Genomic DNA, 25,936 nt, shown 5'->3' with positions numbered 1-25,936 from the left:
GAAAAGTTTGCACGCAATTTTTCTGCATGCAAGTCCTGTGGCTGCCTGAGAGACATTCATACTGACAACATAATGTACTCTTATTTTCTACATTTCAATTTTCTGATGTAGTTGAACACCTTACAATTACTTTTAGCTGACAATCAGACTTGGAAGATTTGATTAAGAAAAGTAAATAGTGTCTGCACTGTCAACTCTGGAGTTGTCCTTATGACAGTGGCAATTTTTGAAAGCGTTTATCTTATTAATTTGATGACTGCATCACTTTTTTGTATATCCATGTATTATGGAAATGCAAAATTAGTAATACTAGAATTTGTTTGGATCACTGAGGACAGTATCCCAGTCTGCCTTAATAAATATGTAATTTACTGCATCACAGCCTGCATTGGTAAAGTTTAGTATGGCAAACCTAATAAGATTACATTAACTAACACAGACCACAGTAACATCAAATACTAAGGATATAAACATATGACTATAACAAAGATACTAGGTCTGTAAGACACCCAGGGTACTGCCATCTCCAGAAGTTCCAAACTGTTTTGATTACCAAAGATTAACAATTGGGGATATACAGTGGATATAAAAAGTTTACACATCCCTGTTAAAATGCCGGGTTTTTGTGATATAAAAAAAATGAGACTGCAATAAATAATTTCAAAACTTTTCTCACCTTTAATGTGACGTACAACCTGTACAATTCAATTGAAAAACAAATCTGTTAGGGGAAAAAATATAAAAAATAAAAAACGTACAATAAGCTGGTTGCACAAATATGCACACCCTTAAACTAATACTTTGCTGAAGCACCTTTTCATTTAAATTACAGCATTCCGTCTTCTTGGGTAGGGATCTATCAGCATGGACAATCTTGACTTGGCAATATCCACTCTTCCTTGCAAAAGCACTCAAAATCTGTCAGATTGCAAGGGCATCTCCTGTGCATAGCCCTCTTCAGGTCATCCCACAGATTTTCTATTGGATTTAGGTCTGGGCTCTGGCTGGGCCATTCCAAAACTTTAATTTTCTTCTGGTGAAGCCATTCTTTTGTTGATTTGATGTATGCTTGAGGTCACTGTCATGTTGAAAGGTGAAATCCCTCTTCATCTTCAGCTTTCTAGCAGATGCCTGAAGGTTTTGGGCCAAAAGTGACTGGTATTTGGAACTGTTCATAATTCCCTCCACCTTGACTAAAGCCCCAGTTCCAGCTGAAAAAAAGCAACCCAAAGCATGACACTGCCACCACCATGCTTCACTGTGGGGATGGTGTTCTTTTGGTGATGCAAAGTGTTGTTTTGGGGCCAAACATACCTTTTGGAATTGTGGCCAAAAAGTTCAACCTTTGTCTCAGACCATATTTTCCCCACATGCTTTTGGGAGACTTGATGTATTGTTTTGCAAATTTTAGCCGGCCCTGGGTGTTTTTCTGTGCAAGAAAAAGCTTCAGTCTTGCAACCCTACCACATAGCCCAGACATATGGAGAATACGAGAGAGTTTTGTCACATGAAGTACACAACCAGTACTTGCCAGAAATTCCTGCAGCTCCTTCAGTGTTGCTGTAGGTCTCTTGGCAGCCTGCTCGAACAGTTTTCGTCTTTTCTTTTCATCAATTTTGGAGGGACGTCCAGTTCTTTGCAACGTCACTGTTGCCCCCCATTTTCTCCACTTTTTGATGACTGTCTTCACTGTGTTCCACGGTATATCCAATGCTGTGGAAAGTTTTTTGTACCCTTCTCTTGACTGACCTTTCAACAATGAGATCCCTTTGATGCTTTGTAAGCTCTCTGCAAACCATGGCTTTTGCTGTAGCAGGCAACAGAGTAAATGTCAGGAAAATCCTACTAAGACGGCTGAACTTTATTTGGGGTTTATCAGGGTCTCTAACTGATAGTAGGCGTGTACCCAAGAAGACTGAATGCTGTAATTAAATCAAAAGATGCTTCAACAAAGTATTAGTTTAAGGGTATGCACACTTACTTATGCAACCAGCTTATTGCACATTTTTTATATTTTTTCCTCTAACAGATTTGTTTTTCAATTGAATTGTACAGGTTATAGGTCACATTAAAGGTAGAAAAAGTTTTGAAATGATTTATTGTGGTCTCATTTTTTTATATCACAAAAAACATGCATCCTAAACACTTGAAAGTGGTTAGTGCAACAAGCCTTCCCAGCTTTCTTGCCTCAGAGAAAGGGAAGTGTAGAGACCTGAATTTTAGGAATACTCTCAGATAAAGAGGATAAATAAAGTATCACACTCTGGCAAAAAAAAAAAAAAAGACACAAGAAGCAGGGTGAAAGTAGGGTGGGTCCCTACTGCAACAGTGATAGGTTCAAACACCCACTGCTATGGTAAGTTTACCTACACCACTGCACTATGTTCATCACTTCTGAAGTAGTCTAAGTTATACAGGTAGATAACTTGAGCTTAGAAAGGAAGGAAGAGGAAGAGGTATTAAGAGTCCTGGAGCCCCTGAAGAATAGTCTTAGTGAAACCTGCTCTAGACCCAGAAAAAGGATCTAATTTGTAAAGCACTGTAAAAGTATGCACAGATGGACCAAGATACTACCTGTAAAAGACTTAAGAGTCCACCCTTTCCAAAAAGCCAAAGAAGAAGCCAAAGCCCAAGTAGAAAGTACAGTTGTGTACACTTACCATAAATGTAAATGTTTGAGTGTATTCACTGTTGCAGTCATCACATTTGGGTCATCTGCCTGCAGGTAGCCCTCATCTGGCCTGAATACCAGAGTCTTGGATTCCTGTGTCAGATGCTCTCTCTTCTTCCATGACTTCAGAGGTGTAAAACATGCAGCCAACGCCATTACATCAGTTTTTCTTGCCCCAGATGTCAGGTGCCCCCAAAATGGGAAGCAAATATATATATTATGGTACACCTCCATCAAAAAGCAAATGAATCAGAAAGCTTAAATATACCAAACAAGAAGGAAAGGTAGAACCAAGAGAAGTCAGGGGGATGGAGGGAGGGTAACCAGGACTGCAACAGTGAATACACTCGAACATCTACATTTATGGTAAGTGTACACAACTGTACTATGTCCTTCGTGTTTCACTGTTGCAGTCATCACATTTGGGTTGATTCCCAAAGCTAAGGAAGGGAGGAGGAAGTTAGAGAGCATTAGGGCCAGCTATTAAGCCTTGCAAGACTGCAGTGGCAAAACCAGCTCTGGATTTAGAAAAAAGAGGCATGGGGTAATGCTTGGTGAAGGTATGTACAGAGCTCCAGGTAGCAGCTTCTAGGATGTCCCTGGTAGGGACTCCTCTGAGAAAGGCTGCAGAGGTAGATGCAGCCCTGGTGGAATGTGATCTTATCCCCAGTTGGGTAGGTTTTCCATGGTGCTTGTAGCAGAAACGAATGCAATGGGCTACCCACTTGGAAATGGTTTGCTTTGAAATGGCCTTCCCCTCTGCCCCTGCAGCAAAGCCAGCTAGCAGCTGTTGATTTTCTGAGAGGCTTAGTCCTGTCCACATAAAATCTAAGTTGTCTGTGCACGTCCAGAGAGCGCAGTATTCGTTCTCCCTTGTTTTGTGGATTAGGGAAAAAAGTAGGCAAATGAATAGACTGATTTAGGGCCACATTAGACACCACCTTGGGTATATAAGGAAGGATCGGTCCTGAGGGAAATCCTGTCTGCATGGAAGGTAATGAAGGGTTCCACTGCCATGAGGGCCTGTAATTCAAACACTCTTCTTGCTGAAGTGATGGCTAGAAGGAAAGCTGTTTTCCAAGAAAGGAATTTCAACTCTGCTGTTGCAGCTGGCTCAAAAGGAGGGAGAATGATCTTTACCAATACAAAGTTAAGGTCCCAGGCTGGAGTCGGGGCCCTCCTGGGGGGGTCTTACATTTTTGGCCCCTCTAAGGAATTGTTTTAGCAGAGGGTGAGAGAAGGAGGGGTGGCTCGGTATTATAATGAGCTGAAATGGCAGAGGCATGAATTTTAATTGAAGAGAAGGACAGGCCCTTTGGAGCATTTCTGTTAAGTACTGAAGAATATGAGGTAAGCTGGGCACCGTTGTGCCCATCCCCTAAGTCTGGCTCCAGGAACAGTATCTTTTCCACTTTTCAGCATCGGATTTTCTAGTACTAGGCCTCCTTGCCTCCAGAATGACATCTAGCACCTGCTTACTGAGGGATGCTACTGGAGAGCTCAAGGAATTAGCCAGGCTGCAAGGTTCAGGGTTTGAAGCTGAGGGTGCAGAATCTGGCCCGCCTGCTGGGACAGCAGGGAAGGGGTCTGAGGCAGGTGCCATGGTCCCAAGCAGTGTCATAATGTGCAAGATGAGGTACCAGTGCTGGCGTAGCCAGTCTGGTTCAATCAGTATTGTCCTTGGTTTGTCCTGTTTGATCTTTAGCAGAACCTTTGAGAGGAGAGGCAGAGGGGGAAACGGCATAAACAGAGAGGCTTTCCCAGGTAAAGGACAGGGCATCCACTTTCTACGCTTGACTGTGGGGATTCCTTGTGCAGAATTGGTCCAATTGGTAGTTCTGAGGGGAGTCAAACAGGTCTACCTCTGGAGTCCCCCATTTGTTCAAGAGGTTGAATATTTTTTGGTTCCAGTTTCCATTCGTCTGGGTCAAAGAGATTTCTGCTTAAGTAGTCTGCCAGAGAATTTAGCTTGCCTGGCAGGAATTGTGCTTGTAGGTGCACTTGGTAGCTCAAGGCTGTGTTCCACAGAGCCATGGCTAGTCTGCAGAGAGGGTTCCCCCTGCTTGTTTATGTATCACATAACTGTGGTGTTGTCTGTCTTTACAACAGTTGTCCTGGAAGAATGCGGTCTTGTTAGCTGTACAGAATTCCCCGACAGCCTTCAATTTCTTTTTGGTTGATATGCAGGTGCATCTGTCTTTGGTTCCATTTGCCCTGAATGCACTAACCCTGCCAAGTGAGCCCCCATGCATAGTCTGATGCGTCTGTTAGAGTTTGGGTGGCAGGGGGGTAGAGTGAAAGGGAGCCCTTTGTTGTGGTAACAGGCCTTTTCCCACCAAAGGAACTCTGTCTTTATACAAGGAATGATAGGAATCAATGATTCCAGGTCCTGAGAATGTTGACACCATAGGCTTTTTAGATACCACTGTAGTTTCCTCATATGCAGTCCTGCATATGGAATTTGTAGAATGTAAGAGGCCAAGAACCCCAGGGCTTGCAGAATTTTCCTTGCAGATAGCTGGGGTTTTGTGGCCAATAGTTTGAAGTAGGTTGTCAAATAAACTTGTTTCTCTGGAGTGAGGAAAGCCATCTGGGAAGTTGTGTTCAAGCTTGCTCCCAGGAATACAATCTGTTGGCAGGCTACTAGGTGTGATTTATTTTTGTTTATGGTGTACCCCAGAGAGGTCAGAAATTTAATGCCAGATGTAATAGCAAGTCCTGGCTTTCTGCCTGAATCAGACAATTGTCCAAGTATGGGTATATTTGAATATTTTTCTGCCTGCAAAATGCAATGGCTGGAGCTAGACACTTTGTGCATATCCTGCGCACAGTAGATAAGCCAAAGGGAAGTGCAGAGGAACTGATAGTGCATGGAGCCTGCCCTGAAGTGTAGGCATTTCCTGCAAGATTCCCTTATTGGAACGTGCAGGTAAGCTTCCTTTAAGTCTAAGGTTGCCAACCAGGCATCTTTACCTAGCATAGGAAGAAGCTGTTGAAGTGTTAGCATTTTGTATTTTGGGATTACCAGAAAGATGTTTATTCTAGAGAGGTCCAGGATAAGATGCCAGGAACGGTATTTTCTGGGTATTAGGAAAAGTCTTCAATTAAAAACCTTGTCCTCTTTGTTCTGTTGGGACAGATTGAATAGCCCTGATACTTAGAAGAGAGAGAACCTGCTGGTGGGCCTCCACCCACTGATTTGGGGGTAGGTCTGGCCAACCATTTGGGGTTGATAAGGAGTGGAAGTGGAATCTGTATCCTTGGGAAACTATATTCAAAACCCATTTGTCCTGGGTAATGAGTTCCCAGTTTTTTGCATGCAAGGCGAGCTTTCCTCCTAAGGGAGCAGGCAGTTGAGCAGGGCTTGGGAGGGGTAAGGTTAAGTCATTGTGCCATTTTTTCCGTAGGGGGGTGGCTTACTGCTCCATGCTTTGGAAGTGGGAGCCCCCCACTGCTTAGGCCTGTGCGCAGTCTGAGACTGTAACCTAGGTGGTCTGCTGTTCCTGGGTTTGGACTGAGAGGGCCTGGAAGAGACTGGAAAAGGCCAATGCCTACTAAATCTGGGTGGCTGCACTTTTAGGAAATCTTTAACAGTTTGCACAGATTTAGCTTTTTCCTCCATTCTTTTGAGGACTACTTCTGCTCTGTTGCCAAACAGGCGGTCTTGGTTTAAGGGAGCATCCAGTAATTTAGCTTTAACATGATCTGACAAGTTTTGCTCCTTAAGCCAAGCATGCCTTCTAGGTAGAGACCCAGTGACAGCAGCCCTGCAAGATGCTTCTAAACAGAGTCAAAACCACATTGCAAAGTACGTTTACTAACTTGTTCTGCAGAATGCATTAAATCCTGTAATTCTTTGTGTTCAGCACAGTCAGGAATCAACATAATTTTCTATTTAAGTAGTCCCATAATATGCTGCTGGTACTTTAACATATAAAACTGGCAATTTAAAGCCCTAATGGCCAAAGTAGCAGAAGTGTATACCTTCTTACCCAATCTGTCTAAGGCTCTAGAATCTCTATCAGGAGTAGGATTTTTGGCAGCAGTAGCCTTAATGCCTTTTGGTCCTTAGGAAATGGTCTCTGGATCTGCAGTAGGATTCTTGAAGAGGAACTTGTGAGAGTCAGGTACTCTGTAATTTTGGGAGCAGGAGGTAAAGTGCCTGGAGAAAGGCTAGATTCCAAGAAAGCATCATCTACAATGTTCAGAACAGGAGGGATAGCTAAAGGCCTGTGTTGAGGAAGGAGTAAGAATTCCCTAAGCCTCTTTTTGGAGTCAAGAGTAATCCTGGCTTTCTCAGCGGAAATGCTCCCTAAGTGTGCAAGGTTTCACCAAAACAAAAGTCTTCTGGAGGGGAAGCAGAGGGGAGGGAATGGAATCCTCTGCATCAGACTCCTCATAGGTAGATCAGGGCAAATCCTGGTAATCAGAAGGAACAGAAATATCAGATTCTTGATCAGAAGAATCAGAAGGAAAATCAGTTCTAGGTCTCTTAGAGGGGGAAGGCTGGCTTCCCCTAATTAAGGTAATAAGGTCTTCAGCCATTCTAAGCATTTGTTTTTTAGGCATATGGGCCTGAGCATGCAGTTTGGACATTGGTTTTCTAGGCATGGTGCGAGTTTTAGGCCTGGAAGAAGAAGATGGTGTCAGTTTAAAATGCAGTCCTGAATACACCCTCAGAAGCAGATGACTGCACAGCGGCTCCGGACCCATCCAAGGTAGAGACATCCGCAGGTTCCATAGTCGAAGCAGCATCTTGTGGCATACCGGACTCTGAATGAGTCTAAGTAGAGGCCTGCGAATCTGAAGTAGCGGGTATCAGGGGCTGCGAACACACCTCACTGAGTACCAGCGGACTGGCGACTAGCTTAACAGAAGCATCATTGGCAGTTTTGGACCTATGCAGTCGGTCTCTGTCTTTACCTTTATGTTTTTTCAGAAGATTGGTAGTCAGATGACTTAATAAAGCCATTTCAGAGTACTGATACAGAGTAACAAAATAATTTGCTGCAAAGATAGCCTGACGAATAGTTTGGGGGTTGAACAAGGCACAAAACAGACAGCGAGGGACGTCGTGGTCTGGGCCTAAGCAGGGAATGCAGTACGAATGAAAATGTTTATGAGGTATTTGCTTTCCACAGGTAAGACAATTGTTAACTTTTACTGACATCGGTTGGAGCAAGAAAAAAGATCTGCAACGGGGTACTTATCTTTTTTTGAAGACTTTCAGTTCTGAAACTCGAAAACGAAAATTTCAGGAGTCGGCCAACCGGGACTTGCAAACTGCTTCTGCTTTGGGCACCACACGGCAAGAAAGACTGATGTAATGGCGTTGGCTGCATGTTTTATACTCCTGACGTCATGGAAGAAGACCGCATCCAACACAGTAATCCAAGACTCTGGTATTCAGGCTGGCTGAGGGCTACCTGCAGGTAGATAACCCAAATGTGATGACTGCAACAGTGAAACACGAAGAACATCAGGCCCTGTCCTTGCCTGAAGTGGCTTGTTACAGTGAGTAGCAAAAAGCAACAGCAAGAGACAACTAACTGGAAATTGATGTTTTGACACTTTCTTACCTCCGTACAAAATAAACAGTTAATCAGAGCTCCTGAAGGCTTAGCCATGTCAAGAAGGTATCTGAGCTGCCTATATCTGGGGGGAAAAAAAAGACAGGGAGATGAAACTGCTTGACTGAAAGTAAACTCAGACTACTTCAGGCATAAAAGATGTACTTTTTTCTCAAAGACACTATCTTTATGGAAAAGCTGATATGGTTGACTCACCATAACAGTTTGTAACTCAAGATTTCTTCTTGTAGAAGTCTGACCAATGACTAACACTGTTTTAAAAGCTAAGAATTTCAAATCCACCTGGTGAGCTAATTCAAACAGAAAAAGTTCAACTTTTTCTAGAACAAAATTGAGATAGAGGAGGAGCTTCCCATTTTCTAGCTGGATGGATATGTAGAACGCCTTTCAGAAATGGTTTGCATCCTCCTTTTTACCCAGACAGAAGTCAATCTATGGGCAGATAAGCAGAGATTTCCAAAATGTGAACATTGGTAGAAGAGTAATAAAGGCCAGAGGATAATAACTCTTACAACACTGAAGAATCAGAGACATCCAAGACTTAAAAGTGTCTCCGTTCTTACTTTAATGCCAACTAGAAAAATGTTCCCCTAGTCCACGTAGAATTTTGTAGTAGCATGTTTCTCAGACTTCATTAACACCAGCTGCATGTCCTAAGAAAACAGGTGTTTAAATGGTGTTAAACATCCAAGGCAGTCAACTAAAGATGTTCTAGACCAGGGTGTAGAAAGCAACAGAGTCTTGTGTGAGCAAATCCATCCTGTGAGGCAGCCTGTGGTAACTATCCTTTACCAATCTGATAAGAAGGGAGAAAGTACAGTTGTGTACACTTACAATAAATGTAGATGTTCAAGTGTATTCACTGTTGCAGTCATCACATTTATCCCTGCCAAGGTAGCCCTCGGCCGGTCCGAATACCAGAGACTTAGTATTTCTGCATCGGTTGCCATCGCTTGAGGACCGACGTCAGGTTGTCAGTAGTATAAAGTACGGCAGCAGACTCCATTACATCAGTTTTTCTTGCCCTAACCTGTCAGGAGCCCTCAAAGTAGGAGGCCAGGTTCTGGTGGAAGAACCCCACCAGTGGAAAATAAATACCAATATGTCCCTTGTAAGGAAAGGAGAACAACAAGGAAGAAAGGTGATAGGAGAAAGAGAAGAAAGGGGGATGGAGGGAGGGAAACCAGGACTGCAACAGTGAATACACTCTAGCATCTACATTTTATGGCAAGTGCACACAACTGTACTATGTTCTTCGTGTTTCACTGTTACAGCCATCACATTTGGGTTGATTCCCAAAGCTGAGGAAATGGATGGAGGCAGTCAAGGAAACTAGGGGCCGACTAGGATGTCCTGCAAGACTGCAGAAGCAAACCCTGCCCTGGATTTGGAGAAGAGAGGCAGGTGGTAATGCTTGGCAAAAGTGTGAACAGATGTCGAGGTGGCAGCCTCCAGGATGTCCCTGGTGGGGACTCGGAAAGCTGCAGAGGTGGAAGCTGCTCTGGTGGAGTGTGTCCTGACCCCCTTGGGGGGAGGCTTTCCATGCTGTTTGTAGCAGAAATGGATGCAGTGTGCTATCCATTTGGAAATGATTTGCTTAGAGATGGCTTTGCCTTCTGCTCCTGTGGCAAAGCTAGCCAGCAATTGATCAAACTTTCTGAAGGATTTAATCCTGTCTAGATATAATCTGAGCTGCCTGTGCACATCTAGAGGAGCGAAGAATCCTCCCCTTGTTCTGAGGGAATAGGAAAAAAGGTGGGCAAATGAATGGATTGGTTGAGAGCCACACTGGACACCACCTTGGGCATGAAGGATGGGTTAGTTCTGAGGGATACCCTGTCTGCATGGAAGATTACGAAGGGTTCCACAGCCATGACTGCTTCCAGCTCAGAGACTCTTCTGGCTGAAATGATGGCCAGAAGGAACGCTGTCTTCCAGGAGAAGATTTTTACCTCTGCAGAAGCAGCTGGTTTGAAAGGGGCAGGGTGAGTTTTTCCAAGCCAAAGTTAAGGTCCCAAGCGGGTGTTGGTGCCCTTCTGTGTGGCCTCAAGATGCTAGCCCCTCTGAGGAACTGTTTCAGCAAAGGGTGTGAGAAAACCGGGGTTACTCAATGGGAAAATGAGCAGAAATAGCAGATGCATGAATTTTTATGGAGCAGAAAGACAGACCACTGCGTAGTAGTTCAGCTAAGTAATTCAGGATGAGAGGGATGGAGGGCTGTGCCGTATTGGCTCCCTTAGCCTGGATCCAGGTGCAGAACCTTTTCCATCTGCATAAGACTTTCTGGTGCTAGGACGTCTTTCCTCATGGATGACGTCCAGAACCAGTTTACTGAGAATGGCAGATTGGTTCGGGTTAGGGAATAAGCCAAGCTGCCAAACTGAGTATCTGCAATTGGGGCTGCATGAATTCCCCTTCCCTCTGGGTCAGGAGGTTTGGAATCTAAGGAAGATGCCATGGAGGCAGCGGGGACAGGCTGCACAGCAAGGGGTACCAGTGTTGTTGGGGCCAGTCTAAAGCTATAAGAATGGTCCTTGGTTTTTCCTCCCTTATTTTGAGCAGTAGCCTGAGGAGGAAAGGTCGGGAAGGAAATGCATAGACCGATAGACTGACCCAGGGGAAGGACAGGCCATTCACTTTCCAAGCCATGCAGTGAAGCTGCCTGGTGCAGAATTTGCCTCCCACACCAACCATCAGCTCAGCAAACGACCTTCAGGGTTCTCCATTTCTGAGTTATTAGGGTTAATGTACTTCTGTTGAGTTGCCACTCATGTGGGTCCAGAAGATTTCTGCTTAAGTGGTCTGCCAGAGAGTTCAGAGAGCCTGGTAGGAATTGTGCTAACAGGTGTAGTTGCATGGAAGAGGCTGTGTGCCAAAGGGTCATGGCCAGCCTGCATAGAGGGTAACAGTGAGTCCCTCCCTGCTTGTTGATGTACCACATCACAGTGGTGTTGTCTGTTTCGATCAGGAGAACTCCTGGAGAGAAAAGGGGTTTGAAAGCTATAAAGGCGTGCTGTACAGACATCTATTTTTGACTGATGTGCAAAGAGATTTACTGCGGGCTCCATTGGCACTGTATGCACCTGCCGTCCAGGTGTGCACCCCAAGCGTAGTCTGATGTGTCTGTCATGAGGGTCTGGGCGGCGAGGGGTGGAGAGAAAGGCAGTCCCTTGTTGTGGAAGCATGCTGTTGCCCACCAAAGAAAATCCTTTCGGAGGCAAGGAATTATAAGGTAGAAGAGTTTCCAGGTCTTGACAGTGTTGACACCAAAGGCTCTTTAGGTACCACTGAAGTTTCCTCATATGCAGTCTGGCATATGGAATGACTAGTATGCAAGATGCCATGAACCCCAGAGCTTGCAGGATCTTCCTAGCAGATAGCTGGGGCCTGGTGGCTAGCTGACAGAAGTAGTCTGTCAGGAAAACTTGTTTCTCTGGTGTAAGGTATACTATCTGAGATGCTGTGTCCATACTTGCTCCAAGGAAGATTATCCTTTTGGTGGGCACCTGTTTTGATTTCTTTTCATTGACTGTGTATCCTAGGGAGGTTAGAAGTCTCTTTACAAAAGTCAGGTGCTTGAGCAGCTTTTGACATCGGTTAGTGCAAGAAAAAAGGATCCCCAACGGGGTACTTGGCTTTAGAAGACTTCAACTTCAATTTGGTACACGAAAACTCAGGTAGCGGCCAACTGGCACTCGTGTGAACTGCCTCTGCTTCGGGCTCCACAGCAAGAAGGACTGATGTAATGGCGTCAGCTGTCTTACTTTATACTACTGACGACCTGATGTCAGTCCTCAAGCGACAGCAACCAATGCAGAAATACTAAGTCTCTGGTATTTGAGCCGGCCGAGGGCTACCCTGGCAGGGATAACTCAAATGTGATGACTGCAACAGTGAAACATGAAGAACATCCAAAAGATAGACACCACAATTATTTCTAGGGAATCCTTCTGAAGGCATTCAGGAACATTATCTTCCACGATAATGAAAAAGAAATTCTGGAGTAGAATGTCTTTAACAGTCTCTTGTGAATGGAGGTAAACAGATCTACAGTGGACATAAAAAGGTATACACACCCCTGTTAAAATGCCAGGATATTGTGATATAAAAAAATGAGACCACAATAAATCATTTTAAAACTTTCCCACTTCTAATGTGAACTATAACCTGTACAATTCAAATGAAAAACAAACAAATCTGTTAAGGGAAAAAAATATAAAAAAAAAATAAACATACAATAAGCTGGTTGCATAAGTGTGCACACCCTTAAACTAATACCTTGTTGAAGCACCTTCTGATTTAATTACAGCATTCAGTCTTCTTGTTTACACACCTGCCATCAATTAGAAACTGATTAACCCCAAATAAAAGTTCAGCTGCCCTAGTTAGATTTTCCTAACACTCAGTTGCCTGCTACAGCAAAAGCCATGGTTCACAGAGAACTTACAAAGCCTCAAAGGGATCTCATTGTTGAAAGGTATCAGTCAAGAGAAGAGTACAAAAAAATTTCCACAGCATTGGATATACCAATAAGACAGTCATCAAAAACTGGAGAAAATATGGGACAACAGTGACATTGCAAAGAACTGGATGTCCCTCCAAAAATGATGAAAAGACAAGATGAAAACTGGTCAGGGAGGCTGCCAAGAGACCTACAGCAACACTGAAGGAGCTGCAGGAATTTCTGGCAAATACTGGTTGTGTACTACATGTGACAACAATCTCTGGCAAATATTGGTTGGGTACTACATGTGACAACAATCTCCTGTATTCTTCATAAGTATGGGCTATGGGGTAGGGTTGCAAGAAGGAAGCCTTTTCTTACATAGAAAAGCATTCAGTCCTGGCTAAAATTTGCAAAACAATACAAGTCTCTCAAAAACATGTGGGAAAATGTGTTATGGTCTGAGGAGACCAAGGATGAACTTTTTGGCCACAATTCTAAATGGTACATTTGGCGCAAAAACAATACTTCGCATCACCAAAAGAACACCATCCCCACAATGAAGCATGGTGGTGGCAGTATCATGCTTTGGGGTTGCTCTTCTTCAGCTAGAACTGGGGCTTTAGTCAAGGTGGATGGAATTATGAACAATTCCAAATACCAGTAACTTCTGGCCCAAAACCTTCAGGTGTATGCTATAAAGCTAAATATGGAGGAATTTCACCTTTCAACACGACAATGACCCCAAGTATACATCCAAGCCAACAAAAAATGATTTCACCAGAAGAAAATTAAAGTTTTGGAATGGCCAATCCAGAGCACAGACCTAAATTCAATAGCAAATTTATGGGGTGACCTGAAGAGGGCTGTGCACAAGAGATCCCCTCGCAATCTGACAGATTTGGAGTGCTTCTGCAAGGAAGAGTGGGCAAATACTGTCAAGTCAAGATGTGCCATGCTGATAGACTCCTACCCAAAAAGACTGCATGTTGTAATTAAATCAAAATGTGCTTCAACAAAGTATTAGTTTAAGGGTGTGCACACATATGCAACCAACTTATTGTACTCTTTATTTTTTATATTTTTTCCCCTAACAGATTGGTTTGTTTTTCAATTGAATTGTACAGGTTTATAGGTCACATTAAAGGTGAGAAAAGTTTTGAAATTATTTATTTTGCTCTCATTGTTTTTTAGATCACAAAAACCTGGCATTTTAACAGGGGTATGTACACTTTATATCCACTGTATTTAAGGGGTTCCTCACAGTTGGGTCAATTCCTGAAAGACCCCAGGTTCAGTTTCCATTTGTAAGCGTCTGTATTGGTCCCACTCAGCTTGCCTACAACAATGTTATGCTAATACAGAATGTAGGAAGCCAGAAGAGAAACACTAAGCCAAGTTTGCTTGATCCCTGGCTATGTAAGCTAGTTTGCAAAGGGGGTATGATCTGGTAAACCCCGTTTTTGTAGTGATGTCCGATTACGAGTTGATGACTCTGAATCCAACAATAGCTTAAGGATTTGACAACATTTAAAACTGTTGTCACTTTTTTCATGTATTTCAGTCTATCCTGCTTAATCCACAGGGCCTGAACCTTCACCCCCCCCCCAAGCAAAGACTGAGGCATCTGAGGTTACAGAATGAGTAGAAGCCGGAAAAGATATATTTCTGCAAGTTCAGCTGGAATCCTACACTGAGAAGGAAATGCTTTACATTCTTTACCCAGGACAAAGATTCCTGACATTTTGAAAGAGTTTGCAAAATAAAAAAGTTTTCTAAATATGGAAAAATGTGAATGCCATGCTACATGCAGTGGGCTATAACTGGAGCCAGACCCTCCATGAACACTCTTGGAGTTACTGGTAGCTCAAACAGCAAAACAGAGAACAGAAAACAGAAAATGTAATCTAGAGATAGAAAATATTTTTAAAAAAATATGAAATCTTTGAGAACTGGAATGTGATGACAGGCATTTTTTACATCTAAAGTTACCAAGAAACTAATATGTGGAATGAAGGGAAGCAGACTGAAGGAAAAGTATCTTAAACTCTGATGAGAAGATTCAGAAAATAGAAACCTAGACCTGGTCTCCAAGTACCTGATTCTTTCCTTGGCACTAGAAACATTAATCATTTTCCTGTATATATTCTGAGGGAATGATTTTCTGACTCCGTAAGATGCCACATGTTCCATGACTAGAGGAAACCAGGAAGTCTGGTTTGGCAGATAACGGGGAATCCCCTAAAAACAGAATGAGACTCCAATGTCAAATGTATAATTTCTGAATGATTCTCAAGATCCTCTTGTCTGAGATTCTCAGATGCTACTGAGGTAAATGAAGACCAAGACTTACGAAAGATTTACTGGGCTGCCACAGAGGGAAGGGAAAAACTGAAGGTGCACATAGTCAGTCTAACCTTCAGGCCCACTTTCTTTTTTGAACCATTGCTTTCTGAAGTTCTGCTTGCCTTAAACTTTGCAAAGACCGTTTACTTTGTTTCCCATAAAAGAATCATGGATAGTAAGAAAAATTGTTAAACTTTGGCAAGACACTGAAAAATCCGAGTCAGTTTCCCTCTTTCTTCACGTTTTAAGCGCCTCAGCAGAACAGGCTGCAAACAAAACAATTGTATCCAGCGCAGCATTAAATATAGCTGCTTTAATAACGTTTGGTAAATTATGAGCACATAACTCTGATAAATTATCAGCACATAACCAAGCAAACCTAATTGTTGAAGCAGTAATAACTGCTCTGGATACAATATCAGCTGATTCATAAGCACACTTCAAAGAGTTTATGGTCACCTGAGAAACAAAAACAATTAAAAAATTCAGAGAAGCCTTAACCAGTGAAGAGGGAAGGCTAGCAGTCAACTTTCTCTTATTTTCCCCAAAGAAGCAAGCAGGAATTTAGACATACAAGCCTGTCAATTTAGAATTCTGAAGGCTGAAGTAGAAGATGAGTATACCCTCTTCCTAAATCTCATCTTTGTCAGAGGGAATAGGGTTAGCATACACAATATGTTTGGCCACAGACAATTTTGCCAAGGAACTAAATACAGAATCCTATTTTGGAGTAGGAAAACATACTTGGTGAGTTTGGAGAACCTTATACAATGCATCAGAATTTTTAGCGGCAGGAGGCTGACTGTTGGGCCTACTGCAAAACGTCAAAAAGCACATCCTCAAAAGCCGGTAAAATGAAGAAACAACTTCAGGTTGAGGGAAACCTAGCGGCAACAAATCATAATACTTTTGTTGAGATGCTGGAATTTCATACTTTTCTTAGTGAAACAATTTAATTTTCAGAAAAAAATTCTTTGCGAGGGAAATCTGAAGAAACACTTTCATCAGAATCCAATTTCTCCTCTTGTGGAGTGGGTAGATAAGAGAAAAAATGAAGAGCCAGAAGCCTGCCCTATGGTTAACTGAAAAAGAGGGCCTGATAAGCAGGTAGTGGAGCCCAAAAGGGTCTGTGAACCCCCGGATAGAAAAAAAATCAGTTTTAAAGGTAAAACATTCAGTCACAGCCTCCCAAAAGCACAAATTCAAATCCCTTATTAAACAATTACACACAAAATGTAAAGCATTTACACAAAAGTAATTTTAAAACAGTCTCCACTCCATGAGCAGTTACCTTAACAAAAAAATCAACTTTCTGACAAACATTTTATTGACAACCACTAACACATTTTCAAGCTTAAATATTTTTTTCTTCAAAAAAGTATTTTTTTTCTCAAAAAATGGTAAAGTGGAAGGTTTTCCCCAAAAGGGTGCATATCTGCCCAGCCTTAGTGAAGCAATAGTGGACCACTGACCACTTGAAGCCTGCAGAAGAGATGACAGCATAAAAGCTTTGAAGGTTTGCTGCCCTAACCACTGATCTTATGCCTCTCTTTCAGCCTTTGAATGGTTAGGGCAAATGGAAGTTGCTCTAAAGCTTTGGATGCTGGACGATCATCATATCTTTGGCAGGATATGATCCATTTAGCTATTCTAATGATAAACATCTTGCACCTCAGATCCAAAATATAGAAAAACAAAAAAAAATGTTTAGTTAATATAATGTGAAATTAAACAAAGTATGGTATATTTATGCATCATAAAAAATACACAACGTTTCAGAATGCAAATATATTTTGAAGACTGTAAAAATAACAAAAAATGAGTATGCACTTCATTTACCTTTAAGTTTAATTTAAATTTAAGTTCAATGATGGAAGAAAAATAGTTTTAACGGTCTCAAGCCTGTGGACTCTGGACTGGGACTCCTGCTTAGCAAAATTTAGAAAGAGGAAACCTAGGGTTTTCCTTGTTTACATGGGTACCTGTAACTGCAATAGGTGGTCATTTGTGTAATATTTTAAAAATATGAGGCTCCAGTTTTATTTCTGTTTATTTTTGGCAGGTAAGGGGGAAGACCAACTTTTTTATAGCAATGACCTTGACTACAGAACCAAAGTTAAACAGATATCAAAAGCAAGGTAAAGTACAGTTGTGTAAGTACTTACACAATTGTAGATGTTCCTGTATATATTCAAAATGCAGTATTGAGCCTTGGGACTTCTTTCTAAAGAAGTCCACTCCTGGCTTGGTAGATTTCTTCCCTTACCGATAGCAAAGCATCGCCAGCATACAGAGATGTTAGCTAGCATCATATGTGGGCCTTTCTTACCCCAGGTAGGTTTCAGAAAAGCTTCTGGTGACAACAGCATGACCCATTCCACCATTCCAGATGGGACAGAATGAGCAGAGGCTCCTCATGCCTTCTGTAGGGACAACTTATGTTTGGGGTGGTGGATACGTGGATAAATCTGATCTATAAAAGGAAGGGAAGGGAGAGTGACCAGAGTACCCTGCCCAACCCAGAAATGAAAACAGAAAAACAAGAGGAGATAGAGGGAGAGAAAAGTACAGTTTTGTACCTACCATAAATGTAGATGTTCGAGTGTTCACCCTGCTGCAGTCATCACACTTGGGTTATCCTGCCGTCAGGCGGTCCCGCAGTCGGCCGGAATTCCAAAGTCTTGGTCCAGCATCGGTTGCTGTCGCTTCTTCCCTGACATCAGTGCGTCAGGGGTATAAGTAATGCATACAACGCCATTTTCTTCAGTTTTTCTTGCCCCAGATGTCAGGTGCCCCCAAAAAGGAGGTCAGTAATTAGTACCAATTTTAAGAAATATTAGCACAAACACACAATCCCTCCAGCTATAAGCAAATACATCAGGAAGGTATTGCAGAGATTTAGCCAGTTGGATCAGAGGGGAAGGAGGGAGGGTAACCTGGACTGCAGCAGGGTGAACACTCGAACATCTACATTTATGGTAGGTACAAAACTGTACTATGTTCATCGTGTTACCCTGCTGCAGTCATCACACTTGGATAGAATCCCAAAGCTAAGGATGGGTGGTGGAATCATAGAGGGTTAGAGGAGGCTAGAAGGCCCTGCAGAACTGCAGTGGCGAAGCCAGCCCTAGTCTTAGAGTAAAGTGGTAAGTGATAGTGTTTGGTAAAGGTGTGTACAGAACTCCAAGTTGCAGCTTCCAAAATCTCCTTGGTTGGAACCCCCCTGAGAAGGCTGTAGATGTAGCTGTTGCCTTGGTATAATGGGGCCTAATGGTAGCAGGAACTGGTTTTCCATGATGGGTGTAGCAAAAACGAATGCAATGTCCTATCCATTTGGATATGGTTTGTTTTGATATAGCCTTCCCTTGTGAAGCTGTAGCATAGGATACAAAGAGCTGGTCAGATTTTCTGAAAACCTTAGTTTTATCTAGGTAGTAACGAAGTGGTCTGTGAATGTCCAAGGAATACAGGAGTCTTTCTCCTTTGTTCTGTGGATTTGGGAAGAAGGTGGGTAAGTGAATAGTTTGATTTAAAGCCACACTGGAAACCTCCTTAGGCATGAAGGAAGGATTAGTTCATAGAAAGACTCTGTCTTGATGGAAAATGAGGAAAGGTTCCACTGCCATTAGTGCCTGCAGTTCTGAGACTCTTCTGGCTGAAGTTAATGTAGCAGCAGAGCAGTCTTCCATGATATAAACTGTAGATCTGCAGAGAAAGCTGGTTCAAAGGGAGGCAGCGTAAGTTTTCCAGAACAAAATTGAGGTCAAATGTTGGTGTAGGTGCTCTCCTGGGGGGGCCTAATGTTTTTTGCCCCTCTGAGGAACTGCCTTAGTAGTGGATGTGAAAATAAAAGGTGGATCCGTGTTGTAATGAGCTGAAATAGCTGATGCGTGGATTTTAAATGGATGAAAAAAAAGTCCTTTATGCAACATCTCCGTTAAATACTGTAGAATTTGAGGCATGCGAGGTTGAAGCGTATTTTGGCCTTTAGCTTGGTTCCAGGCGCAAAACCTTTTCCATTTGTCCGAGTAGGCCTTTCTGGTGCTGGGCCTCCTAGCTTCCAGAATAACATCTGTAACTGCTTGGGAAAGAGGAGCTGGCTGGATGGTTAGGTGATTTGCCATGCAGCCAGATTTAAGGTTTTGAGCTGACTGTGTAGAATCAGATTGTTTTGTTGTGTGAGCAAATGGGCAATTTGTGGTAAAATCCAAGGTGGCCCCTGGGCCATGTTCCTTAATAGTGGGTACCAGTGCTGGCGTGGCCACAGTCTGGGGCTATGAGCATCAGTCGTGGTCTCTCCTTTCTGACTTTCAGAAGCACCTTTGTGAGGAGAGGCAATGGAGGGAAGGCATATACTGTCAGGTTTTTCCAACTGAATGAGAGTGCGTCCACTTTCCAAGCTTGATGGTGAAGTGTCCTTGTACAAAATTTTGTTAGCCGATAGTTCTGGGGGCTGGCAAATAGGTCTATGTCTGGAAGGCCCCATTTTTGAGTTATCATTGTAAATACTTGCGGATCCAGTTTCCATTCGTGGGGATCCATGATGTTTCTGCTGAGGTCGTCTGCCAATGTATTCTTTTTTCCTGGCAGGAATTGAGCTTGTAACTGAACTTGGTAAGTCAGTGCTGTGTTCCACAAGGTCATTGTTTGCCTGCATAGAGGGTAGGAGTGTGTGCCCCCTTGTTTGTTTACGTACCACATTACTGTGGTGTTGTCCGTCCTTATTGTAAGTTGTCCTGGATGTAAGAGGTGTTTGAAGGCTGTCAGAGCATTCTGTACAGCTAGCATCTCTTTTTAATTGATGTGCAGATTCCTTTGATCTGTAGTCCATATGCCTTGAACGCACTGTCCTGCCATGTGTGCCCCCCAGGCGTAGTCCGATGCATCTGTTGTCATAGTTTGCCTGGCTGGGGGCAAGATAAAAGGCTAACCCTTGTTGAGGTGACATGCCTGTGACCACCATAGAAACTCCTGTTGTAGGCAGGGAATGAGAGACATTATTGTGTCCAAGCTGTGGCTGTGTTGAGACCATACGCTTTTTAGGTACCACTGTAATTTCCTCATATGCAGCTTTGCAAATGGTATTAGTAGGATGCAAGATGCCATGAAGCCCAATGCCTGCAGAATTTTTCTTGCAGGGAGTTGGGTCTTTGTTGCCATGGTTTTGAAATATTGAGTCAGTTGTAGTTGTTTGTCTGGCGTGAGATAAGCCTTCTGGGCCGTTGTATTCAAGCTGGCACCCAGGAATGTCATATTTTGGGAGGGTACTAGATTTGATTTCTTTTCGTTTACTGTGTACCCCAGGCAACTTAGAAGATGTTTTACAAAAGCCAGATGTTTTAAGAGGATGTCCTTGCTTTCTGCTTGGATGAGGCAGTTGTCCAGGTATGGGTATATTTGAATTCCTCTTAGTCTGCAGTATGCAATTACTGGTGCCAGGCATTTTGTGAAGACCCTGGGTGCAGTAGATAAGCCAAAGGGCAGTGCAGAGAATTGGTAATGGGTTGAACCTGCAATGAAACAGAGGTATCTTCTGCAACTTTGTCTGATAGGGACATGCAGGTATGCCTCCTTGAGGTCCAACGTTACTAGCCATGCTTTCTTGCCCAGCATGGGAAGAAGCTGCTGTAGTGTTAGCATCTTGAATTTGGGTACTTGTAAGAAGGTGTTTAGAATTGAAAGGTCCAGAATTGGTCTCCAGGCATTGTCCTTTCTGGGGACTAGGAAGAGTCTTGAGTAAAATCCTTGGCCTTGCTCCCGTGCAGGTACCGGTTGAATGGCTCTCATGTCCATGAGAGCTGTAATTTGTTTTTGTGCCTCTGCCCATTGATTTTGTGGCAGGTTTGGCATTCCTCTTTTCACTGGCAAGGTGTGGAAATGGATTCTGTATCCTCGTGAAATTATGTCTAAGACCCATTTGTCCTTTGTGACAATGTGCCAGTTGTCTGTAAAAAGTGCGAGTTTTCCTCCCAAGGGAGCTGCCAAGAGAGTGTTGCTTGGCCAGATGAGGTGTAAGTCATTGAGTTTGCCTTCTAGCAGTTTGGGGCCTGTCTTCTCCTCCCTTCTGTGTTGCAGTGCCCCATTGTCGAGGTTTGTATTGGGCTTGTGGTTGTCCTCTGCCTCTTGGACATCTGTATTTACCCCTCTGTGGTCGGTCAGTAGCTGGAAAGGACCAATTTTTTGTTGGCCAATTTCTGCTGAAGCGAGGGAGCTGTACTTGTAGAAATTCTTTGACTGTCTACATAGATTTTGCCTTGTCCTCCATTTTCTTTAAGACGACTTCTGCTTTAACTCCAAATAGAACATCCTGCTGTAAGGGAGCATCTAGAAGCTTTGCTTTAACATGATCAGGCAGAGCTTGTTCCTTTAACCAAGCATGCCTACGTATAACAGACCCAGTGACAGCTGCTCTGCAGGAAGCCTCTAAGGAATCAAACCCACATTGTAAAGTATGTTTGCCCACCTGTTCAGTTGCATGCAACAGATCCTGCATTTCTTTCAATTCAGACTGTTGAGGGAGTGTGCTCATTTTTTGTCTTAATTGAGACATTAGAAATTGCTGATATTTTAGCATGTGAAATTGGCAATTTAGTGCTCTCATAGCTAGAGTGGCTGAGGTGTAAACCTTTTCCCCCCACCTGTCAAGTGCTCTGGAGTCCATTTCAGAGGGTACAGGATTTTTTGCCATAGAAGCCTTAGCCCCTTTGGGACCCTGGGAGATAGTCTCTGGATCAGCAACAGGGCTTTTATAAAGGAATTTGTGGGAGTCAGGCACTCTATAGTATCTGTCTGGTTTGGCTGGAGCAGGAGGCAGAGAATCTGGGTTCAAACTAGATTCTAAGTAACCATCATCCACAATGTCTAAAACTGTGGGGATGGCAAGTGGTCTGTGCTGGGGAAGTAAAAGAAACTCTCTGAGCCTTTTCTTTGAGTCATAGTCCTGACCTTCCCAGTGAAAATGTTCCCTCATAGTGTGTAAAGTTTCCCCAAAGGAGTAGTCTTCAGGAGGAGAAGCTGAGGGAATAGAATTCCTCAGCATCAGAATCTTCATAAGGGGAAAAGGAGTAATCTTGGTCCTCAGAGGAGCCTGAGGAACTAGACACTTGTTCAAAGGAAGCATAATCTTCCTCTTGTCTAGGCCTTTTGTCAGGTGGGGGTTGGGAACCCCTGATTAAAGAGATCAAATCTTCAGCCATTTTAAACATCTGTTTCTTAGGCATGTGGCCTTGAACTGGAGCCTGAAGGGCAGTCTTTTTGGTTTAATAGGAGTCTTAGGCTTTGGATGCATTTTTATGGTGAGCGTTGTCGGTCTGAAGACGCCTTCAGAAACCGAAGGTGTTTCTGCAGCACCGACAACCAGTGACGTCGTGGTCTGGGCCTAGGCAAGGTATACAGTAAGAATGAAAATCCTTATGAGGTATTTGCTTCCCACAAGAAATACAATTATTAACTTTTTCTGACATCGGTCTGAGGCAAGAAAAGTTTCCCCAACGGGGTACTTAGCTTTATTGAAGACTTCAGTTCTGAAATTAAACTTCGAAAATCTCAGGAGTTGGCCGAGCGGCACTTGCGAACCGCTTCTGCTTCGGGCACCGCGCGGCAAGAAAGACTGAAGAAAATGGCATCAGATGCATTACTTATACCCCTGACGCACTGACGTCAGGGAAGAAGCGACAGCAACCAACGCCAGACCAAGACTTTGGAATTCCGGCAACACTGAAAATGTTCTTAACATCTGCAATTATGGAAAATATATATATATATATATATATATATATATATATATATATATATATATATAGTATTTGCTGTTGTTGAATTTTTGGGAGAATTCCCAAAGGTTCTGGACATACGTGGTTGGCATATAAATGGAGAAAGAAACACCGGAACCTTTAAGTGACAAACCTTCCCTGACACTTGAAATGGTGCCAGAATGGTTGCATTCTACAAAGGTATGGATTGAAGACCAAGTAGCTGCTTTCATAATGGCCTTTGTTGTCACCCTTCTAATGAAAGCTGTTGTGGTAGCTGTGGTCCTAGTGGAATGAACTCTCAGCACACCAAGAGGTTGTTCTCCATACTGGGGGTAACAGAATTCAATAAAATGGCCAAGCCACTTAGAAACTGTCTGTTGACTGGTTTTCCTACTTTCTCTTCTGCAAAAGACAGGTCAGATTTTCTGCACTATGTCCTGTCGAAGTAAAATATCAACTGTCTGTGAACATCCAAAGATTACAAAATTCTCTTCCCTTACTCTGAAGTAAAGGACAAAATACTGTCAAATGAACAGTTTGTTTCAATGACTATAATGTAAGTGCTTCCGGAATGAGGAAAGAAATGATACACAAGATAACTCTGTCTTTATGGAACACAAAAAAGGGTTCTTAACACACGAGAACTTTAAATTCCAACATTCGTCTTGATGTAAAAGCTAACAAGAGACGTTTTCTCCAGAATAGGTTCTAGACCGGGGAGAAAAAATATGGGTCAAAGAGAAGAGGGTTAGTTTTTCCTGGATGAAAATTAAGTCCAAAGGTGAACCACTCTTTTCTTGGGGCCTCTGATGCAAAATCCCTTTTAGAAATGGTTTCATTAGCAACTGGAAGAAAAGTGGTAGCTCCAACAGCACATGTGGAAATTACTAATGCATGTACCCTTACAGGCACAGCATAATAGTGATCTGATTAAGTTTGACAGACAGGTGAGGGCCAGGGACAACCTGGCTCATGCTGTGTCCTATTTTCCATCATAGCACCAACAGCAGAATATTTTCTAGTTTACTAAACAAGATTCTTTACATGCTATTTTTACATTTTTGGGTCTCTCTTATGTGAAACACATCCTTAGAAAACATATGTCTGGAAAAAAAGGAGTCCACAGGCTTGGGTGGAGGATGACAGGCCAATTGTCTGTGGTTAGGAGGTCTATACAGTGAGACAATATAAACCATTACTCTCCCTTGGCAGTCTCCGCATGGATAACCAAATGCTGCCTGGGTCAAAAAGATGCAATAAGGATCATCTTTGGCTTCTCCTTCCAGATCTTTTGCAGCACTCTGGGGTCATCTGTTGCCCAGGCCTATTCTCATCAGTACCTGGTGCAATATCTGATCAGTTGTCTGCCTTCTGGAAAAGAAAAAAAGGTCTATTTCTGGTACACAAACCAGTGGACAATATCCAATAAAGTCTCCCTTTTTAGCGCCCATTCATTGGTGGTCAATTTCTAATCTGCTTAAGCTGCCTAGTAGACTGTTTAAGGCTGAGATGTACTGGGCCCTAGGGGTCATCCCCCCACCTTCTGTACTAGCTAACATACTTGCACTTCTTGTTTGACAAGAGACAAGAAAGGTTCCCCCTCACCCACTTTTCTGTGCACCATATCACTGTGTTCATGTCTGTTTTGATCAGCAGCAGACCCTGTAGCAAAATGTGCCTGAATGCATTTACTGGCACAACAGCTGCAATCTTCTCCTTGGTGTTAACCTGCTTTGCTCTGAACTCTTGTCCCACATCCCATGTACTCTCAGGACTCTCACTTTGGGTCCCCTAGCAAACTCTGGTGATTCCACTGTGAATGAAGGTCTGGGATTCTGGCAACCCACTAAGCCAGTTACTTCTTAATATAATTCATTCCCTTCAATATAGCTCTGGAAGTTTGCACTGTAACTTCCAATGGCCGGAGCTTAAGCTTTTTCACACAAATTATGTATTCACATTTCAAAGGTTTAGATCTCCGGAACCAAAGGGATCACTAAAGAAGCACAAATGGCAAACTCTTAAGCATATACTATTTTTACAGTGCTAGTATTCTTTAGGTTCTAGGTTTTAAACTGGACTTCATGTCACAGTAAACATAGTTACTGTAAAATTTTGAAAACAACTTACAATAGCTCAGCAAACACTCAAGTTACACACATACTGTTTTGTTCATCCAGTTGCAAACTTTCATATGAAGCTGAGCAGTTCTGCCTGTGCTACTTGGTTAAAATATTTAGAAAAGCATGAAATTTATGACAATGTAAATAAATATATGAACAAATATATCTTTCTCTGCAGTAGACAGAAATCAAATATCAACACAGTTTGTTTATTACTGTGTAATCTAAGACAAAGCATGTCAACACTTTGTATACTGCATGGTTTTAAAAACATTAATGCAAATATGAACAAGCAATATTTGACGACTAGAAAAATCAGCAGAATGTAACTGGAAAAGCACCTACAGGTGATCATTCAGTTGTAATAAGGCAGAAGGGGAATATTAGTTAGGGGGCATGTGTATGTAGGCATCACTTGTTTCTGACATACCAGTGCAGTTTTGCAAGCATAAACTTGCCAAGGGAACCAACAAAATGCAAAAAGCCATGCAATCCAGGAGTGAAGAACTCCCTGGCTGGGCTTTGGCTACACCTGGAAATCTTTGTGAAGTATTATGCGAGAGGAACAAGAATTTTGTCTGGTGGTAGGAAAGCTTTTTGACAGGGCACCCTTAATGGTGACACTCCTTGTAAACTATAAATGAGACTTATGGAGTTTCAAGAACAGTCCCATATCCTGAAAATAAATTATGGTGATCTTTAAGGTTCTATCTTCAGCCTGGATGTGGCCCGGAAAAGGCAACTGTTGAGTAAAGTGTGCATGTGGGCTCTCTTTGTCTGGCAAAAAGGCTATGATTGGAGCCAGGCACGAAACACTGGAAAGCAAGGAATTCAATTGGTAGTGTAAGCCCCATCTCTCAAATCTTCTGTATTATTTGTTCATTACTTTGCAGATATGTAAGCAGGCATCCTTCAGAGCTAAGATCACCATAACAGCCTGTAGGAGGATCAAGAGCAGATGATTCTTAGGGTGGTGGAGCATCTTAACTTCTGGCACCACAAGGAAC

At 42.7% G+C, this 25,936-nt stretch overlaps 1 protein-coding gene across 1 annotated transcript in view; it reads right to left on the bottom strand.

Annotated features, from left to right (window-relative positions):
- SLC35F5 (solute carrier family 35 member F5) overlaps window positions 1-25,936 on the bottom strand; it is a 1,937,586-nt gene that overhangs the window by 1,459,404 nt on the left and 452,246 nt on the right. Inside the window, exon 4 of the mRNA XM_044074930.1 lies at window positions 22,557-22,586. Within this exon, the coding sequence (XP_043930865.1) occupies window positions 22,557-22,586 (30 nt within the window). The remainder of the gene's footprint in view (window positions 1-22,556; window positions 22,587-25,936) is intronic.

This window comes from Protopterus annectens, chromosome 6.part0, assembly GCF_019279795.1.
Source record: "Protopterus annectens isolate FY-2018-M chromosome 6.part0, PAN1.0, whole genome shotgun sequence".
Classification (NCBI taxonomy): domain Eukaryota; kingdom Metazoa; phylum Chordata; order Ceratodontiformes; family Protopteridae; genus Protopterus; species Protopterus annectens.
The sequence above is the reverse complement of the archived record's forward strand: the minus strand, read 5'-3'. Positions and strand labels throughout refer to the sequence as shown.